This window comes from Giraffa tippelskirchi, chromosome 8 (assembly GCF_054371585.1).
Source record: "Giraffa tippelskirchi isolate mGirTip1 chromosome 8, T2T-mGirTip1v1.2.pri, whole genome shotgun sequence".
Taxonomy (NCBI): domain Eukaryota; kingdom Metazoa; phylum Chordata; class Mammalia; order Artiodactyla; family Giraffidae; genus Giraffa; species Giraffa tippelskirchi.
Genome location: NC_137282.1, coordinates 163616901 through 163635530, shown reverse-complemented (window position 1 = coordinate 163635530; position 18630 = coordinate 163616901). Strand labels below are relative to the sequence as shown.

At 49.2% G+C, this 18630-nt stretch overlaps 1 protein-coding gene across 6 annotated transcripts in view; it reads right to left on the bottom strand.

The window, feature by feature from the left end:
- Positions 1-18630, bottom strand: part of GMDS (GDP-mannose 4,6-dehydratase) — a 415668-nt gene that overhangs the window by 199892 nt on the left and 197146 nt on the right. For all 6 annotated transcript variants that reach the window (XM_081523637.1, XM_081523638.1, XM_081523641.1 and 3 more), the window contains one exon: positions 16768-16895. In XM_081523637.1, the coding sequence (XP_081379763.1) occupies positions 16768-16895 (128 nt within the window). The remainder of the gene's footprint in view (positions 1-16767; positions 16896-18630) is intronic.

Genomic DNA, 18630 nt, shown 5'->3' with positions numbered 1-18630 from the left:
CTTGTCGATGGAGGTAGGGAAGATCTCCCGCGCTGACTGTCGCAGGCAGACACAGTAAGTCAAGAGAAGGTGCAGTTGTTTGAGGAAACAAAGGAGCCACCAGATTTAACCAATGACTTTGCTCTCTGTGGGAAGACCGCTCCCCTGGCTGAGGTCTGGACCCTGTGCTGTGGCTGCCACCACCTGCTTCAGCTCAGCCACGGTGACCCAAGTGCCAGTGAGATGCCAGCCTGGCCTGGCACAGCACCCAGTCCACGGCGGGAGCCTCATCACAGGGGCTCTGTCCCCAAGGGCCCTGCTCCCCACCTGGAGGGAGACCCCCTGAGACCACGCAGGGTCCTGGCCAAGTGTCACAGGGAAACGTGGCTGACGAAGCAAGAGCATCAGAGGCAAAGTCACTGTGCCCCTCGAGGGGAGACGACAGTAGGGAACTGGGTTGGGAGCAGAGGGAAGCTCTTGAGAGGCGTGGGGGCCTGAGCTGAGTGCGGCTGGCCCGGAGTGACGCCCGCTGCAGAGTCTGGGGTGGTGCCGCGATGCGCTCCGGGGAAGTAACCCGGCCTCGCTGCACCTCCTTTTCTTTGTCGCCAAAACGGGACAAAAACGCTCGCTCTGCGGGGCGGGGCTTTGTCCAGCTCCCCCCACACTGGACACGGGGCACCCCTGGTGATGACGACAGGTGTGGGGCTGCCAGAGACGGGGCACCGGGGGTCAGGGGCTGCCAGCGCTCCTGCCCTCAGCGCTGCGCTCCACTCTGGTGGGGGTGGTGGGCGGGCCCTCCAGGGCCCATGGGGACCTCGTGCAGGGAGGAAGGGGGCTGCGGGTGCCCCGGCCGCCAGCACCCAGGAGCGCCTGGAGACAGTGCTCTTCCCCGGGCCGCTGAGGGACGCTGATGGATGGGGCACACTGGGAACTTCCCGCCCGAGGGGCTTCCCAGAGGCTCGCTGGGAGGCGGCCGTGTGGGGGCGGGTCCCCCTCCTGCTAGGGGGTCCCACTGGGCTGGGATAACCAAAGAACCCCCAGATTCTTGGACGATTTAGGCCAAACCAGAACCCTAACTGCTGTAAGTCAAACGGCCGAACATGCATTTTGTCATTGAAGCCTATTCTAATTTTTACAACTCCTTAAAAAATCTACAGTTAAAGTTTTATCTGAACACATCTGTTCACCAATGCTGGGAATCTAAGTCTCTGCCTCTCAAGGACATGCGACTTTCTCGGAGGTTCTGAGGAGGTTGGGGGTTGAAGAGCTGGGCTGGGCGATGCTGCTGATCCTCCAGACCCCCGAGCTGCGGCCGCCGCGGGTGTGCACGTTCAGGGCGTGTATGACCCGAAAGTGTGTCCGGGGATTCCCCCCCAAAGCTGTCCTGGGCAACAGGGGGCTCGGTCCTCCAGGAGCCCCTTTTAGTCACAGCAGGCCGGCAGGTCCAGCCTTCAGGTCTGGGGCTCCCTGAAGCATGGCCACAGGGCCCCTGTTACTCGTCAGCCACGTGTCCAGCTGCACCCAAGAAGGGGGGGCCAGGCGGAGCGAGCACCTGCGGCTGGCAGGGGAGCGGACAGGCGGGGCGGGGCGACCCTCGGCCCAACCCCTGACCGTGGACGGTGGGGGGAGCCTCCAGCACCGGAGAGCAGGAAGATGAGGCTCCGGTGCTCGGTCCACACGCCGGGGCCACGTGCCCGTGCAGAGCGCTTCCTTTCGCGCAGGTGGTTTCTCTACCCCGGGACCCAGGCTTCCAGGGGAAGACGCCTCTTACCTCTGCACTAACTTAACTCTGCTCCCCAGGCCCCAGGTGGCTTAAAGTTCCATATGATGGGGGGATGGATGGCAAGTCTAGGGCCACAGAGTCCCACAGCCCAGTTTCCAAAGCTGGATTTAACAAACAAAGGTGGCACAAAGCAATATATTGTGACCTATGAATAGAGAGAACTTTCTAAAATAATTTAAGTTTTAAGAAACCAATAAAAAAGTAGTAAAGTATTAGTTGCTCAGCCGTGTCCAACTTTTTGCGATCCCGTGGACTGCAGCCCGCCAGGCTCCTCTGTCCATGGGATTCTTTAGGCAAAAATACTGGAGTGGGTTGCCATTTCCTCCTCCAGGGTAAGAAACCAGTACCTGTGGATAAAAAAGATCTTCCTGTTTATCACAGGGAATTATAGTCAATATAACTTTAGTCAATATCCTGTGATAAACCATAATGGAAAAGAACATGAAAAAGAATATATATATACATGTATAACTGAGTCACTCTGCTGTACACCAGAAATTAAGACAACATTGTAAATCAACTCTACTTCAATAAAACAAATCTAAAAGAAAGCAAAACCAAAGGCTGAACACCTACTTTGGGCCGTACGGTGATGAAACAAGGAAGTAAAACCAAGTCTCCTGGGAGTGGTCTGCCTTAAAGGGGGCTTCTGACTAAACCAGGACAACACTTTCCTTATGGAACGTTTCCTGGTAAACAGGCCAGAGAGCTTGCAGAGCGCGTGTCCGTGACCTGCTCCCGCGGACAAGCAGGCCGGGCCCCGGACCAGCGCCAACATCCCTCCCTGGGGGCCACTGTGACCTCGGGGGACCCCCACATACAAAAGCACAATTTTAAATTGATAAGCATCATAAATGATGTATCATGTGCCTATATGTTAGAGACACTCCCCATCAATAAGAAAACAGCACAATTTTGCATACATTTCTTGTATATATTCCTAGACAGTGTATTAAAAAAGCAAAGTCATCACTTTGCTGATGAAGGTCTGTATAGTCAAAGCTATGGTTTTTCCAGTAGTCATATAGGGATGTGAGTTGGACCATAAAAAAGGCTGAGCGCCGAAGAATTGATGCTTTCAAACTGTGCTGGAGAGGACTCTTGAGAGTCCCTTGGACTGCAAGGAGATCAAACCAGTCCATCCTAAAGTTAATCAACCCTGATATTCATTGGAAGGACTGATGCTGAAGCTGAAGCTCCAATACTTTGGCAACCTGATGTGAAAAGCTGACTCACAGGAAAAGACCCTTATGCTGGGAAAGATTGAAGGCAGGAGGAGAAGGGGGTGACAGAGGATGAGATGGTTGGAGGTCATCACCGACTCAATGGACATGAGTTTGAGTAAACTCTGGGAGACAGTGAAGGACAGGGAAGCCTGGCATGCTGCAGTCCATGGGGCTGCAAAGAGATAGACACTACTTAGCAACTGAACAACACCAAAATACTTATATTTTCACTTACATGTTTCATCTAAGGGTTCTCTTTGCCAAGTAGTTGATGAGTTGACCACTTTTGTTTGGAATTTCCTTTGGTAAAAAATATTTACTGCAATGAAAAGTTTTCTGTGAGATACATGTGATATGAGTTATGACACAGACTTCAATCAAGATTGTGTGATGCCGTCCCCCAGATGGCAACCACCCGGCCAGCAGCCAGGGTCCTGGAGGTGAACCCATCGTCTGCTCAGCCACGTCTCCCCTTCCTGCTCATCTCTCTGACCCTCCAACAAGCGCCTGGTAAAACTGCGTGTGCCCCTGGGCTCTGAGGCTGCTGGGGAGGGATGGAGCGGGTGGGCGGGGCAGGGCTGTGGGCTCACACACAGCCGGACATGCGTTGCAATGAGCAGCAGAGTCCTGTCTCATCATATATTTTTTTTTCTTTGTCAAAAGTATTAATTTTAATTATAGCAAATTATTCTATATTTTTAAATAACTAAAACTTCGAGCAGAAATCCAAGAATCAGGAGTCCTGGGTTAAAATCCCAGGTTTGCCCCCAGACTCCTGGTGGACCCTAAAAGCAAGCCATTTTCACCCCAGGGGAGTTAAAATATCCACATCTCTGTAATTAGAAAAACTATACCAACTTCTACCCAAAAATGGTTTGAGAGGCTTACCAAAAAAGATGTGGTGTAAATGGAAAGAATGACACGGATTCACTGAAAACCTAGGATATTAGTCACACGAGGAAAGTTACAAGTGCTTACATTATTAGTATTGCTGCCCCTTTGAAAAAAGAGCACCCCAGGAGCTTGTGATGTTCCCTCTGAACAGACGTTTCAAGTTTGTAACCAGGGAAGTTTGGCAGTCTTCAAAACCATACAGAAAGGTGCAGCTAAAACATTCTCCAGAGTTAAATGGGTTCTTAGTCTGAAGTTAAAGCACTTAAGTAGAGTAAATTAAGTTAGCTCTGAATTCCATTTGACAACTGGGATTCCGCCCACTGCTGAATTGCCTGTCTGAAAGAACAGAGTCACAATGAATCTGTCTGGTCTGAATCAAAGCCCCAAAGATACATACTCTGTTCTTATGGTTAATCCTGTGTCAACAACTACATTCTTTCTAGGGTCCTTTACTTAAAAAATTCTGGGATTCTCTGGATTGCAAAAGGATCTGCTCTGAGGCTTTTCACGGGTGGCCTGGTATGGCTTCTGTCCCCAGGAAGGCTGGCGGTGTGTGCTGTAACCTCGCTGGTGCTGGCTGCAGCCACTCTGGGGAAAGACTGAGGACAGCGTCTCAGCAGCACGGGTCATTGGGCTGTGGCCCCATCGGCTCCCCAGGGGGACAGGACAGGCCACCAGCCGCCGAGTCACCTGGTCATTACAGAGAAGAAGGGCCATGTGTTCAGCATACAAGCACCCAGGCTTTCTCTTCCAGAGATGCCTTTCTTCAGGACTGTGCGTACGTAAGAGCTGGTTTTAAAACATGCAGCTCCGGGCGAGAGAGGGCAGACCATGACTCTACAAACCTACAGAGCCCCTGTGCAGTGACTGCTGTGGGCCTGAGGTGTGATCTGAATGTGGACAACCCAGAGAGTGGATCACATACATACAGTACACGCTGGGCTGTGAAGCCTTAGCACAGAAAAATAAAGGGGTTAAAATGTCTCGATAACTATGTATTTTAAATATATTTAAATGGTATTTTGGATGCAATGGGTTAGATAAAATATTAAAATTAATCTCACCTTTTTAAAAATTTTCTTAAATGTGGCTACTAGAAAATTTTAAATTACTTAAAATTAAATGGCTCACATGTGTGGCTTGAATTACTATTATTATCCAATTATTTCTATTGGATAGCCATGTTCTATAACATCTCTTACCTTGGCATGGAGAGAGAAAGAAATGTTAGCTTAAATGTGTCTAAATTAACTCATGAAAGTTGGAAAAAATGACATTGGGTTGTGTAAATTGTTTCATTTAGGTATTTCACAGTGTCAAAACAGGAAAGCATAGTCTGCATCATTAAAACCCACATAAATTGTATACTAGATGGTCTTTCGGCTTTCACGGAAAAGTGTTTATCAAGCTGGAATCATATTCTCATATTCTGAACCTTACAGTGCACATGGCTCCAGCCCCTCACACTGAAGATGTTTGCAGCTCCTGGGTCAGAGGCAGCAGCTCAGGGCTGAGGAGCACAGGGCCCTACGTGTCAGGCCACACGGGCCGAGAAACAGCAGGTACAAACACTCAGCATTTCACGCTCCATTTAGAGATAAATTCCAGGAGCACATATTTTATTTTAATAAAAACAGCTCATGAGGTGAAGGCCCTCTAGGAAATATGATACAAGTATTTCTCTGAATAATTGAGTATTAGCTTTAAAAAATTGCTATGGGAAAACTGGTATCCCGCTTTTAAGAAAAATCACCGATAACTCTGGAGAAAGGGCATGTGATTCATTTTACCACAAAAAAGCTCACAAAGTTAGCCATCACCTAGAACTGTTCGGTATCATTCCTATCGCAGTGACCGATTGCTGAGTGAGACGGCCTGGCTTATCTGTTCATCCCCGTGGCAGAAGCCCCATCTTTCAAGGTGGTCCAGCATAGGACGGGTTCCCAGAGCCCAGATCCCGCAGGCAGGGACACGGCGAAGGTCGAGTTCATCCCTGACACCAGGACAACAGCGGTGCACACCACATATTTGATCTGGGTAGCAGACAGGGCCATCCGAGAGCAATGTTTGTAATTCACAGCTTTCCTTGCCTTCGGATTCGCGTAATCAGAACCAGGACACTGTCTCCAGGGACTCACTGATGTCTCCTTTGGGACCCGTCAGAAAGCCCAGCTGTGCGGTCTCTGGACCGTTAACACTGGATGTGCACTCAGGTAATGCCCCACATCCCTACCACGGAAAGCAACTTATCTCAAATGAAAACTGGAGTATTAAGTGCACCCGCTGGGTTTGGAGAACGTTTCCCATCCCCAAATAAGCTTCTAAGCCCAGAGACAGAAATGGTCAATCTGCTGACAACTGTTTTACCACCTTCTGTCAAATTAGGGAAAATGGCAGGGGGGTGGGGGGAAACCCCAACCTTTATATAGTCATTTCTGTGTGCCTGTTCTTTCTGCCATTTAAAACGACGGTGGAGCTGGCCAGAAAGTGAGCCACAGGCAGGGGGGCGATGCGGCCTCGTGTCTCACCGGCTCCTTTTCCAGGGAACAGAGTTGCAACCGACAAAGGAAGATACCACATACGCACATTAACAGCGTAACCTGCCCACTCAAGGGTGTCACTGCTCCGCGTTAACTTGTATTGGCCTCAACATTTAGCTTTTATCCTCCTCTTGAAATAAAAAATGAGCATCCCTTCACGTCTGAGTGCCTTCGAGCCGTGGCATTCAGGCTCGGCGAGGTCGGGGAAGCGCCGCGAACAGCCAGCTCTCTGTGCGGGCTCGCTTTCCACCTCCCCAAACCCTTCCTTGTTGGTGTTCACTCGCTCAGGCGTGTCCAGCTCTTTGTGACCCCATGGACTGCAGCACACCAGGCCTCCCTGTCCTTCACTATCTAAGAAATCCTAGACTGAGGGGAAGGATCAGGATGTCATAGCCCTGTTCCTCCAGCAATGATCATTCCTAATCACTAAAAAGAAGTCACTTAAAGATTCCTGGAGAAGATTCTAATTAAATCCGGGTCCTTCCCGCATGCTGGGCATTATGTTACACACTGCTCTTATGCACTGAAATCTATGACAAGAAGTGCACGCTGGTCAATAGATATGAGACCAACAAAAACTACAAAAAGAGAGAAAAAGATGCCCGAAGGGTCTTCTCTGAGCTGCCAGGTGATGTGGGGGTGGGGGAGATGAACAAAACCATTATTTTGTAAAAAAAAAAAAAAAAAGTTTAATTTGTTTCTAAAAACAGTGATTTTATATTAAAAAATAGCATTTTAGAATATGAAAAATAAGTGCACATTTGCTCAAAGCATTTTCAAAACAGGAATGCTACAACATAAAAATACAGTATTTCACCTCCACATATACATGCATCTGTGGAAATACATTCACGGCCAGGTGATCTCTGCCTGCACTGGAAGAGATCAGCTTTTAAAAGCAGATTCACCTTCTCCACTGTCACAGCAAACAGGAACTGAGTGGGGAGTCTCCAGTCGAAACACTGTTATTATTTGTTGTTAATTTGAGTCTTAATTGTTGCTATATGATCCTTTTAGAAAACTGGCTAATATATATATTATAGTTCATGTATATATTTATTGTTGTTTAGTTGCTAAGTCATGCCCAACTCTCTGTGACCCTGTGGAATGTAGCCCACCAGCTTCCTCTATCCATGGAATTCTCCAGGCAAGAATACTGGTGTGGGTTCCATTCCTTTCTCCAAGGGATCTTCCCAACCCAGGGGATGAATCCGCATTGCAGGCAGATTCTTTACCACTGAGCCACACGGGAGCTCTTGCATATATATATATGCAAACAAAAAAAAGAATATTTTTCAGCCACAAAAAGGAATGAAATCTTGCCATTTGCAGCAACATGGATGGACTTGGAGGGCATTACGCTAAGTGAATAAGTCAGACAGAGAAAGACAAATAGTGTCTACCCTCACTCAAATTCTAAAAGATACAGCAAGCAAAAAACAGAACCTACAGATACAGAGAGCGGGTTGGTGGTTGCCAGGTGGGGGTAGGAGTGAGGATAAAGGCAACAGCAATGGGTGAGGGCGGTCAAGCACCACCACCTTCCAGCAGTAAGACAGGTGAGGCCAGGGGTGTGGCGTACAGCAGGTGATGACAGTCAACACTCCCCTGCTGCACCCTTGAAAGATGCTCAGAGTAGATTTCAGTCGTTCTCATCATAAGATAAAAACAACTGTAACTGTGTAAGGTGACAGATGTTACCTAGGCTTATCATGGTGATCATTTTGCAACATATACAAACATCAAATCATGATGCTGCACTTTTGAAACTAACACAGTGCTATATGCCAACTAGCCCGCAATTAAAAAAAAAAAACACGAAAAACTATTGTTACCTGACCCTAATTTAAGAAAACTTGTACCACTGTAAACATGTCCAGTCCATCCACAGTCACTTCGGGTGGCTGACATGCAAACTTAGTAGTTCCATATCTAAAAGAAATTTTAGAAGCAAGGTTTCTTCCTCAAAGAATAGAATGCTGTAATTCTTTTAAAAAGACTATATTTCAGTTACAGAAAAAAAAATAATACTATGTCAAAAATGACAACAATATGCATTTTTTTCCACCTTGGAAACTTTAGACTTGAAAGCCGCCCATAGTGTAACTTTTCCAGCGCTCCAGTTGAGTCCTGAGACCACCGGAGTAACAGAATGCTCAGAAAGCACGGGGCCGGCCTGGCTAGAATACACACACGGCGCGGAAGGGCCGGAAACGCAGCCAGATGGTTCTGCTGAGGGAGGCACTTTTCTTCTTTATAAAACCAAAAAGGCAGTAATAGGTCAAACACAAAAATGCAGATACGGTAAAACCGAGAGCTAGCGGGGAGATTGATGTCAATGAGACAAGCACAGCTTTGTGCGGTGTTCCCACCGACAGCAGTCAGTGCGGCAGGGAAATAAAGGGGAAAAGCAATCCCGTCGGTCCAGACCGGAGACCGGGGTGGCTCGGCGGGGCCACCAAGGCCTCGAAACCAATCACACGTGAGGGTGTTAGACTGAGCACTTACGAAGGATCACAGAAACAGCAAAAATGAACCTCCGTCCCAAGCCCGAAGGAGACACAGTCCGCACACGGGTTGCCGGCCTGTGCACCTCACCCCACTGACAGGACCCCAGGAAGCCCTCAGGGGATGGCACTGGACACGGGTCTGGGGGCAGGGGGCACGGCGGGGACGGCAGGGCACTGGGCCAAGAGCTTGGAGCCGCCCAGGCCGGTCAGAGCCAGGCCTCCCACGAGCAGGCACGCGGCCCAGGCAGGCCCTCCCGGAGACAGTCTTGGGAGGGAAGACCTGCCCCACAAGCCCCAGCAGGGCAGAGCAGGGCAGGCGGCCGCAGCCAGGGCTCACCTGAAGGTCTGCAGCCTTCGCTCCTGGGCAAGAGCACAGGGCAGTGGGGCCACCGCCACCCTGGGGTCACTGGAGGGCCAAGGACCTGAGAAGCGTGGACTCCCGGACGAGAGGAGCGACTGGACTGCGAGGGGAAGGGAGCTGCAAAGCCCTCCCTTCACGTCTAACACAGACCGCGTGGTTGTCAGTGGGGGAATGCGGGTCACAGGTCCCCAGTGGGTCCAGGGCTGGGGCCCCAGGGCCTCCTGTGGCTGCAGAGGCCTTCGGGGCACAAGGCCAGGGCCTCGCCCTCCAGACATTGAGACCCCATCAGAGATGCACTCAGGTGAGGGTTCAGGAGCTGCCGCTTCGCCGGAGAGAGGGGGAGGGGGGGGAGGGGGTCAGTGTGCTGGGGACCAGGAGAGACCCCCGGAAACACCCCCCGAGCCGCATGCTGAGGTTGTGAACCGCGGGCAGCTGAGCCGGACCGAGGCTCGCGGGGCTCAGGTTACAGGTGACTCACGGCCCCACCACCCGCTGACGCTGGTTCCCAGAGCCGACGCAGAAGGTTCACTACAATGGGGCCTTCAGGGGCCGCTGACAACGAGCAATGGAATTCAAGCCACCTCGGTCATTGCTTCCAACTTCTCACTTCAGAGTTTCTGAAGATAAGGATCAAATGAAGTGATTTCTGTTAAACCTGTATTTCCTGTACGGAGCCGATACCTTCCCCAGGTGACACGACGGTACAAGTACTGAACTAACACGCGCCGCAGCGGAAGTGCCTGCTCGGAGCCGCAGGCCGCCTCCCCTCTCTGAGCTGCTGCTGTGGCTTCTTTCTGACCGGGGTCCTCGGGCCTGGGCTCGGCCTCTCGCAGCGGGGGTGGGTGGAGGGGGGCCCGAAGCCAGCAGCATAAACGCTGTCTCATCCCTGATTCCCAGGGAAGGTCGACGCTGGGGGTCAGTGCAAACCACGGCTTCTACATCTCACGAGAAGGTCTAAAGGCGCCAAGAACCCACCCTAACAGGCCACGCGGCATCACAGTCAGGCCTGGCCTGCGGGCCAGGGCGTCTCCATTCAAAGCCAGCCTTGCCCTGTGAAAAATGCACATAATAATCCCTGCTCTCCTCACCATGGTCTGACATTTGTCAGGAGAATCAGATCCAAAGATGGAACTGATGAAGCATGCACAAACACAAGAGGATAACCTCCAGGGCTTTAAAAAAAACTCCGGTGAAAGCACTTTTTATTTTGTTTCCAAACTTGAAATTTAAGATTCAGTGAAAGTCAGCAAGTAATTCTTGACCCATAGGAGACACCATAAGAAAAAGGCACGTGAAACCACGGCGACGCCCAGGCCCCTGATCTCTGTGCCACCACGGGCAGCATGGCGGTGCCGCTGCCACGCCTGGGATGAGTGTGGGGTCTGCGGACGCAGTCCCAGGCTGGCCAGGTCACGGTCACGGCCAGGAGTGCACCTTGCCTCCCAGGCTCTGCCTGGCGGCCCACGGCCCGCCCACAGGGGAGCCAGCACACACAGACCCCAGCTCCAGCGCCGGAGTTCTGATCACAGGAGGAGAGGAAGGGACGCTTGGAGAACCCAAGGTCCTGCAGGACCACCTCCCTTCTCACCACAGTTCAGAGATTGCTATCACCGCTTCTGCAAAAGAGCTGCCTACAAGTCATGAAGTCAACTTATACACACACTGAAAAACAAAGACAAATCATCAGAAAGTGAGCACCTCGTATGTATGTGTGTGGCAGGGGGTGGGGTTGGAACGGAGAGAAAGTTTCCAACAGAATCTGTGACAGAAATCTTGCTCTATCGAAGAATCCTGCATCAGTGATGCGCTTGAAAACTGACAGGAAACACAGGGTGGATCCCACAGAACAAGAGGTTTCTAAGAAGCGGATGTCAGTGTTATCAGTCACACCGCGGGCAACTGATCTTATAAACTAACTCAGTGATTTTTAAATTCTGTCTTATAAATCAGGACCAATGTACCATTCTTTCTATGTTTTCCATCTGCTCTGATACCCTTCTTTTAAAAATAGGAATCAAGTCTAGTGATAGTACTGATAGAACCTAGAGATCCTCGGGAGAGTGACCCCAAATGAGAACGTGTGAGTACCGCTCTGCATTCCTTCACGGCCAGCGTGCAGTAAGAGAGAAACCTGCCTAAGCACGTTTGGCTGGGGTCAAGAAAATCCATCACAACTAAAACCTAAATGTGGGAAGAGTGTGTTCTGTGCAAAATGTCTTCTGCTAAGTATAGGAAACAATGCTTTAGAAGTAAGAGAAATCAAACACATCCCATATTTTCATAAATTCATTTTCAGACATGTTATGAAGAAGTAATTGACAAGGAGGGTCCATTCCTTTCGTGTATTTACAGGGCATCTGTTCTGTACCAGGCATTTTGTGAGGCACGATTACAAGTGAGAGGGACAAACCCCAGTCCGTGGGGGGCGGGCCCAGGTGGCCGACCTCATCCTTCCTGTGCCTGTGGAGGAGGGATCGCATTCTCCGAGATTTCGGGTTTCAGATTCTGCGGGAGGTGACGGGTAACGAGGTGGGCTCACCATGTTCTTTATGAAATGAGGGAGCGCAGCGAAAGTGACCTCGAATATTTTGCATAAACTCAGAGGCCGCAGGGGACCGGTGCTACACAGCAGTTTTGTGTCCTTCCTTAGGGTCTTCACTAGTAACATCCACGTGAGGCTTCGTCAGCAACACAGTTTCACAAACGGTTTCTCGATTTTGCCTTCAGGTAATTCTGCTTCTGTAAAACTTCGCTTGTGAATTATTCGGGCTTTGTGGAAGCCCCATCCATGATTTTCTTTGCTAAAATGAGAGGGGGTCTTCACTCAGTCCCCCAGGTTCACCCCCCTGGGCACCTTGAACTCGTGAGCAGGACACAACCGCGGCCTCTGGGGCCACTTGAAAGGCCACATGTAAACCTTTTGGAAACTTGGTTCCAAGAGGGTGACTGACGGCTTCTGTAGGCACCTGAACCGCAGTGAGGGTCCACGAACTCGGACAAAGTCAATACGCTACCCTGAAACTATGCAACTAGCAAGTCAAAATGTCAAGCATTTTATTTCTGTGCAACAAGAGTCCCCAGCACTGCCGCCTCCTGTAAAATCATCACTAACTGCAGGTGATGTCAGCCTTTAGGAGAGGCAATTTTATCCATATCGCAGAAAGAGTCTTGTCATTGCGATTAAATAGCCAGGTCTCATCGTGGGCGGAAGCAGACAGGAAACGGGTGCCAGCAGGGACAGACGGGAAGGTGAAGGAGCAGACACGCTACGGAGTCGGCCGGCGAGAGGGCAAAGAGGAGGGGCGGCTGAGGGCCTCAGCCCAGTGGCGGGGGAGCCGCCCAAGGACCCTCATCAGACCCTTGAAATAAGAGCGAGTGAGTCTCACCATTCACCTGGTCATCTCCAGGAACAGACCCATGACTCTCTCGGGGACGCCTGGTGACCCAAGGTGCGCTGACGCTGAGCAGGGGTGGGACGGAGGGCGGGGCCCAGACTGCTGCTGAAGGCGGGTAATTCTGCCCCTTAGCAGCTGCAGGGTGTCTGCATGGCGTGGCATCTGCTGAGCTGGCAACCCCACCTAGACGCGCTTTCCTCCTCTTGATGCACACGTGTACACGCGCGTGCACACACATACCCCTTTGCCAAGAACTGCTCTTCCGATGCAAGGTCAGACGTTCCATCCCACCTTTGTAAAATACAACTGAAAATCTGATCTTGCAATGTCTGTAATCTCCATGCTGGGACTTAACCTGCGGATGAAAACTTAAGGAATAACCCAACCCATCCTATTAGATTCATTCGTCAACATGATGACGTAGACAGGACCTACAGTTTATGGGGTGTGGGGACCATGACCACTCCTGGGGTGTCACCCCCAACCAGTCAAGACCTGGCCAGGGAAATCTGGCTACGGTGACCTTCAGCATCTCTGCCAGGTATGGCCTGACTAGCAACCCGGTTCAGAGACCATTGACTCTCAGAGACTCAACCCTGGCAAGAAATCAACTCCTCTCCTGAACACGAAGAAGAGATGCTGCAACAAGCCAGCTCCCCTTGAACAGTCTCAGGACGTTCACCTGGCGTCCTCTCCCACATCCGCGTTAATGAGCGCAGGGCAGAAAGGCCTGCAGCAGCCTGCACATGGGGCGCAGGGCCTGGGAAGAGCAGGCAGCTGCCCCAGCTCGGCCACTCGCCTGAGTCTCCGTCACCTGTGAGCACAGCCCTCGTGTTCTCATGAAGACACGGTGCAGCTCCGGCGCGCACGCGGGGAGCCGGGCCTGAGAACCGGCTGTGCTGAGCGCATGTACGCAGCTAAGAAGATGAAAGTATTTTTACAGTTTGAATTGTCAACTGACCTTATCCCCAAAGAAATGCAAGTTTACAGAACCTGAGTGATGGATATATGTGGCTGTTCATAGTAAAATCCATTCAACAATTCTGCATCTTTAACGATGTTTCCAATAAAATAAAAAAAAAGGTGTAACTGCACACAACTTGTTTACCCTAAAGTACAATATAGTTTAATATAGAATTTATATTCTTCATTTCAAGTTGAAATACCTCTTACCCACTCAAATAATGTTTTAATCATCTTGATCTCAGAAACAATACTATGAAACAGAAGTTAACGGATCTGAATCAGCAACAGGAAATGGCTTTGTAAAAATTGTCGGGAAAACGTTTACAACAGAGAGAGGTTCCCATCATGGATGTACAGCACGTGAAGGTGAAGGCTAATTCTTAACAGGACTGCTATCATGTCCTTTTCAAAGATTGATAAATTGATACATAAACCTTCTTAAGACTGAGGCAAAAATCATTAACCCACATGGGATCATCTACACCCAGTCGGCAGACGCTCTCTACTCCTCTTCTTTGAAATCCATCCACAAATAAAAAGTATAAGTTGCTTGATCTAAAGACTTATCGATACATTTATGCACAAATGAGAGGGTTCTGTAATTAAGGCGCTTGTAAATGAGGTGCTATTATGACTCGTTTGATCCATGCTGGCTGAGGCTTCTCAACCCCAAGACTGATCAGAGTGCCAAGATCTAGATATGGGCTAATCAAACAATGCTTCTGCGTTTTCATTCTTAGGCTTGTTGATTTTAATTTTGGCCACACCTACCTTGACTCATAAGTCTGTGAAGTAGCCTCATTTTAATATAGTTAGAATTGCAAAGGATGGTCCTATTTCTTAAAATGGGGATAAAAGTTTTGAATTTTTATTTAATGATGACACTTTTTTAGAAATCCTGAAACGTCAGTCTCTTTTAGAACCCATAAATGAGAAAATGCTTTTTAGAGCAGCAGCATGTGTTACTGTCGGAGCCCCGGGAACCCTCACCACGCGGGCACAGACCTGGTGGTGGCCGCCCCGAGCGTGTGTCTCTGTGGGACCCGAAACGCCACCCTGCCCCTGAGAAGCCAGGTCTTCCTGCTCACATGCCTTACTCTCCCGGGTAGCGTAGCACCTGGGGTTGCTGGACTGACACGTCCCGTCAAGGAATCTTAAAAATGACATCATTTGGGAAGACCTTTTGAAATCTTTGAGCCAAGATGTTTCTGAAATACTTCCCTGTTCCACGAACACAGACGGGGGTCCTTTGTGCCAAAATCTGCATGACCCCCAGAGCCGAGGTGCACTTGGCATTTCGGGATGAAACAACCTCATGGTCCCCACGCAGACCCACTGAGCTCCCGGAGGGGTTTTCATTACTTCTGTATTTACCAAACGGTCTCATGCATTTTTGTTGGATTTTTCTGGCGTGTTTTCCAAATGCCATTTATTTTTTTCCCTGATTGAAAAAGTTTATATGTACTTGTTTCAATACATGGAAAATACAGAGGTCTACTGAAGAAAATAAACATAACCAAAAATAAGTATTACTAACATTTTGATATACTGTTTATTGCATTATCAAGATCTATTTCTGAGTTCCAACACAAACTTCTTTTGCATCCCAGGGCAAAAACATAAAATAGAATGAAATTTGATCTATTTGGTTCCAAAACTGCAGAACAAGATTTTGGATAAAGATGGATACCTGTAGGTATCCGAATACCTGTAGGTATTCGCAGAGAGCTAGAAGGTTATACGCCAAAATGACAGTATTGAAAAAATAATTATTTTTACAAAACTTGCCTCGTATTTTTAAGAAGGTGAGGCCATACAGGTCAGACGACAGAAAGTTTCAGGTTCTTTCACATCACCCTTTCGCCCACTGTCTCATAGTTTTTAAAAGTGTGGACTTCTGTACTTTTTTAATGCAATGTTCTTAAAATATATCCAAGGGCTACCATCACAAAAAGCTTCATTGTGTTTACAGCTTAGAAGAACATATGTAAATGATCTAAATGTTTCACTGTTGTGCAAAATATTAAATCAGAATTTTTTATGGCCATAACATAAATCAAAATTTAGGTGTTTAAGTATGCAACATTTTTAACTGTTACTCACAAAAGCAGTAACACAGCGGTGCTGACCTCTGTGTTAGCAAGTGAACTCAGGTTTGCTTTCTGTTGTAAACGGTCCAGTTTCTTTTTGAACCGCATCAATGAACAAGGAAGCGGTTTCCCAGAGGCATCACTGGAGACAGAAACAGTCCTGAGCACAGGAAATTGGTGAGCACCTAAACTGGGACCCGTGGGCTCCGGGACAAATACCACGTCACCAACACACTCCAAGTCTCGCCACGGAAATTCCAGATATCAGCAAGCATGCTAATCCCGGCGAGGTAAAAGGTAACAATCTGTTCACAGAAAAATCATGCTACTTACGTGTACATTAAATAACGTATGTAATCCAGACCGAAACTCAACGTGCGCGTAAATCCCGACACTGAAGCCTGAATCCCCTCGAACAACACCCACTGCTCCGCAACAGCGTCCCTGCTAGCATCTCTCTCGTGTTCTTTCTTTAATGGACAGAAATCACGGGTGGGAGTCACAGGCTGCCCAGGGCGCGGGGTAACCAGAGTCTGGAGCAGCAGAAACCACGCTGTCTGTGAGGACAGCGCTCAGGAGCGACCGAGCACGGCCACGCAGCCGGAGGGCTCGACCATACAGACTGGCAGTGACGTCGGTACTGCAGAGTTTCTGGGAGGCCTGAACACTAGTCCTGTTCACCAACAGACCCGCTCGCATCATGGGTGGGGTGAGGGAGGAGGCACGCGGAAGACACTCCAGAAAGCAAAGAACGTGCATTTTCTATCCACCGTCCAGCCCACTGGCCGGCACCTTGGTTTTCAATAATTAAAACCACGACTGTGAGGGGCTCCCCCTTCCCGACTGTGCAGAATGGCCCACACGCACCACTGACTACGGGCCAGCAGGGCACACGGTGTGGGCTGAGACACTGCTGCGTGAGCACAGCTGACCTGCCACCCCCTCCAGGCAGCCCTCCCAGGAGGCCTGGCACTCAGACATGCAGATGCAGATACTTAGAGACCAGAATGCATGGGTTCCTACCTCCACATAGTCCTTGGCGTGGCCCCAATCTCGTTTGGCATCCAGATTCCCCAAACTGAAACATTCCAGTTGTCCAAGGTGAATCTTGGCTACTGAGCGGCTAATTTTTCGAGTAACAAAATTAGCTCCTGAAAGAGACAAAAGATGTATTATCAGTGGAGGGATTTTGACATTTAACAGTTTGGTGAACCAAACACAATTTGAGCCTCTGGGCATTTCTTTCATCCTCTCCCCCCTTTAAAATAATAACAAAAGGAAGTGACAGAGACCGTTGGCCGTCACTTAGGCGAGCTCAGGAGCCCCACTCGGAGCACCATGCCGGCTCCGCGGCCACGGCAAACATTTTTGGGGCCGTCTCGGCATGCCTCATGTGCTGCGGCGACACAGGAGCCAGGCCCCAGGCCAGAGAGCAGCTCTCGGAAGGCCAGTCTTTACACAGAAAATTCAACAGGGTTGGATGAAGGGAAATGCCAGAATCTATAATAAGACCACCCTCATTTTTTAAGAACATAAACATCACGTATTCCTATTAGTAAAACTATTTCGGGGTTCATGGGGAGAGAGAGAGGAGACTAATCTGCCTCCCAGGTGTTACCACAGGAAACAAACAAGAAATCCGTGTGGCTACTGGAAGGGGTGTGGTCCATCCTTCTTTATCTAAAGGAGGTGGAGCGCTGAAGAATTGATGCTTTTGAACTGTGGTGTTGGAGAAGACCCTTGAGAGTCCCTTGGACTGCAAGGAGATCCAACCAGTCCATCCTAAAGGAGATCAACCCTGAATATTCATTGGAAGGACTGATGATGAAGCTGAAGCTCCAGTACTTTGGCCACCTGATGCTAAGAGCCAACTCACTGGAAAAGTCCCTGATGGTGGGAAAGATTGAAGGCAGGAGAAGGGGACGACAGAGGATGAGATGGTTGGATGGCATCACCGACTTGATGGACATGAACTTGGGCAAACTCTGGGAGATAGTGAAGGACAGGGAAGCCTGGTGTGCTGCAGTCCATGGGGTCACAGAGTCAGACACAACTCAGTGACTGACGACAACAACGGTGGCTATCCAGGGCTAAGTCTGAAATTTCAAGACTCTCTGTACTTACTACAATGTCACCTTCTAAATTCACCCAAGTGTTATCTGCAGGACAGCATTTCTGAATTCTCTACAAATATTTTGAAATGATTGGATGAAAGGTATCATACCCGAAAGGAGTGAAACTGTTTTAATGTTCTCTGGTCTTTAATGAAAGCCTCTATCTACTATTAAAAGATCACAAAGAAGGAGAAAATTAAAAGGCACTTCTGAGGCAGCTTTATCTATGCCCCTACATCTAAGTAAGGTTATCACAAAGCTACCAAAATCTCAAGGTAATTAACAGGCACGTGAGCTGGTCAATGCTGGCGTCACACAGTTTAGACAGATTGCCATCATAATTTATCACATTTCAGTAACTTCAGCTTTGTTCTTCTGCAGAAGAAACAGGGAGGTGAGTGTTATGACAAAAGCGTGGGCTTCTAGACAAACTGACACAGAGATAAGGGGGATTTTTATAAATAGCTTTTCTCAACTTTGGCAAGAAGAGCCCAGCACAAGTTCAAACACACAGCAGACTCACCGCACAAACTTGGCAGACACATTGACACCAATGCCCCGTCACGGATGGCAGTGAGAATCCAGACACATTGACACCAATGCCCCGTCACGGATGGCAGTGAGAATCCAGACACATTGACACCAATGCCCCGTCACGGATGGCCGTGAGAATCCAGACACATTGACACCAATGCCCCGTCACGGATGGCAGTGAGAATCCAGACACATTGACACCAATGCCCCGTCACGGATGGCAGTGAGAATCCAGACA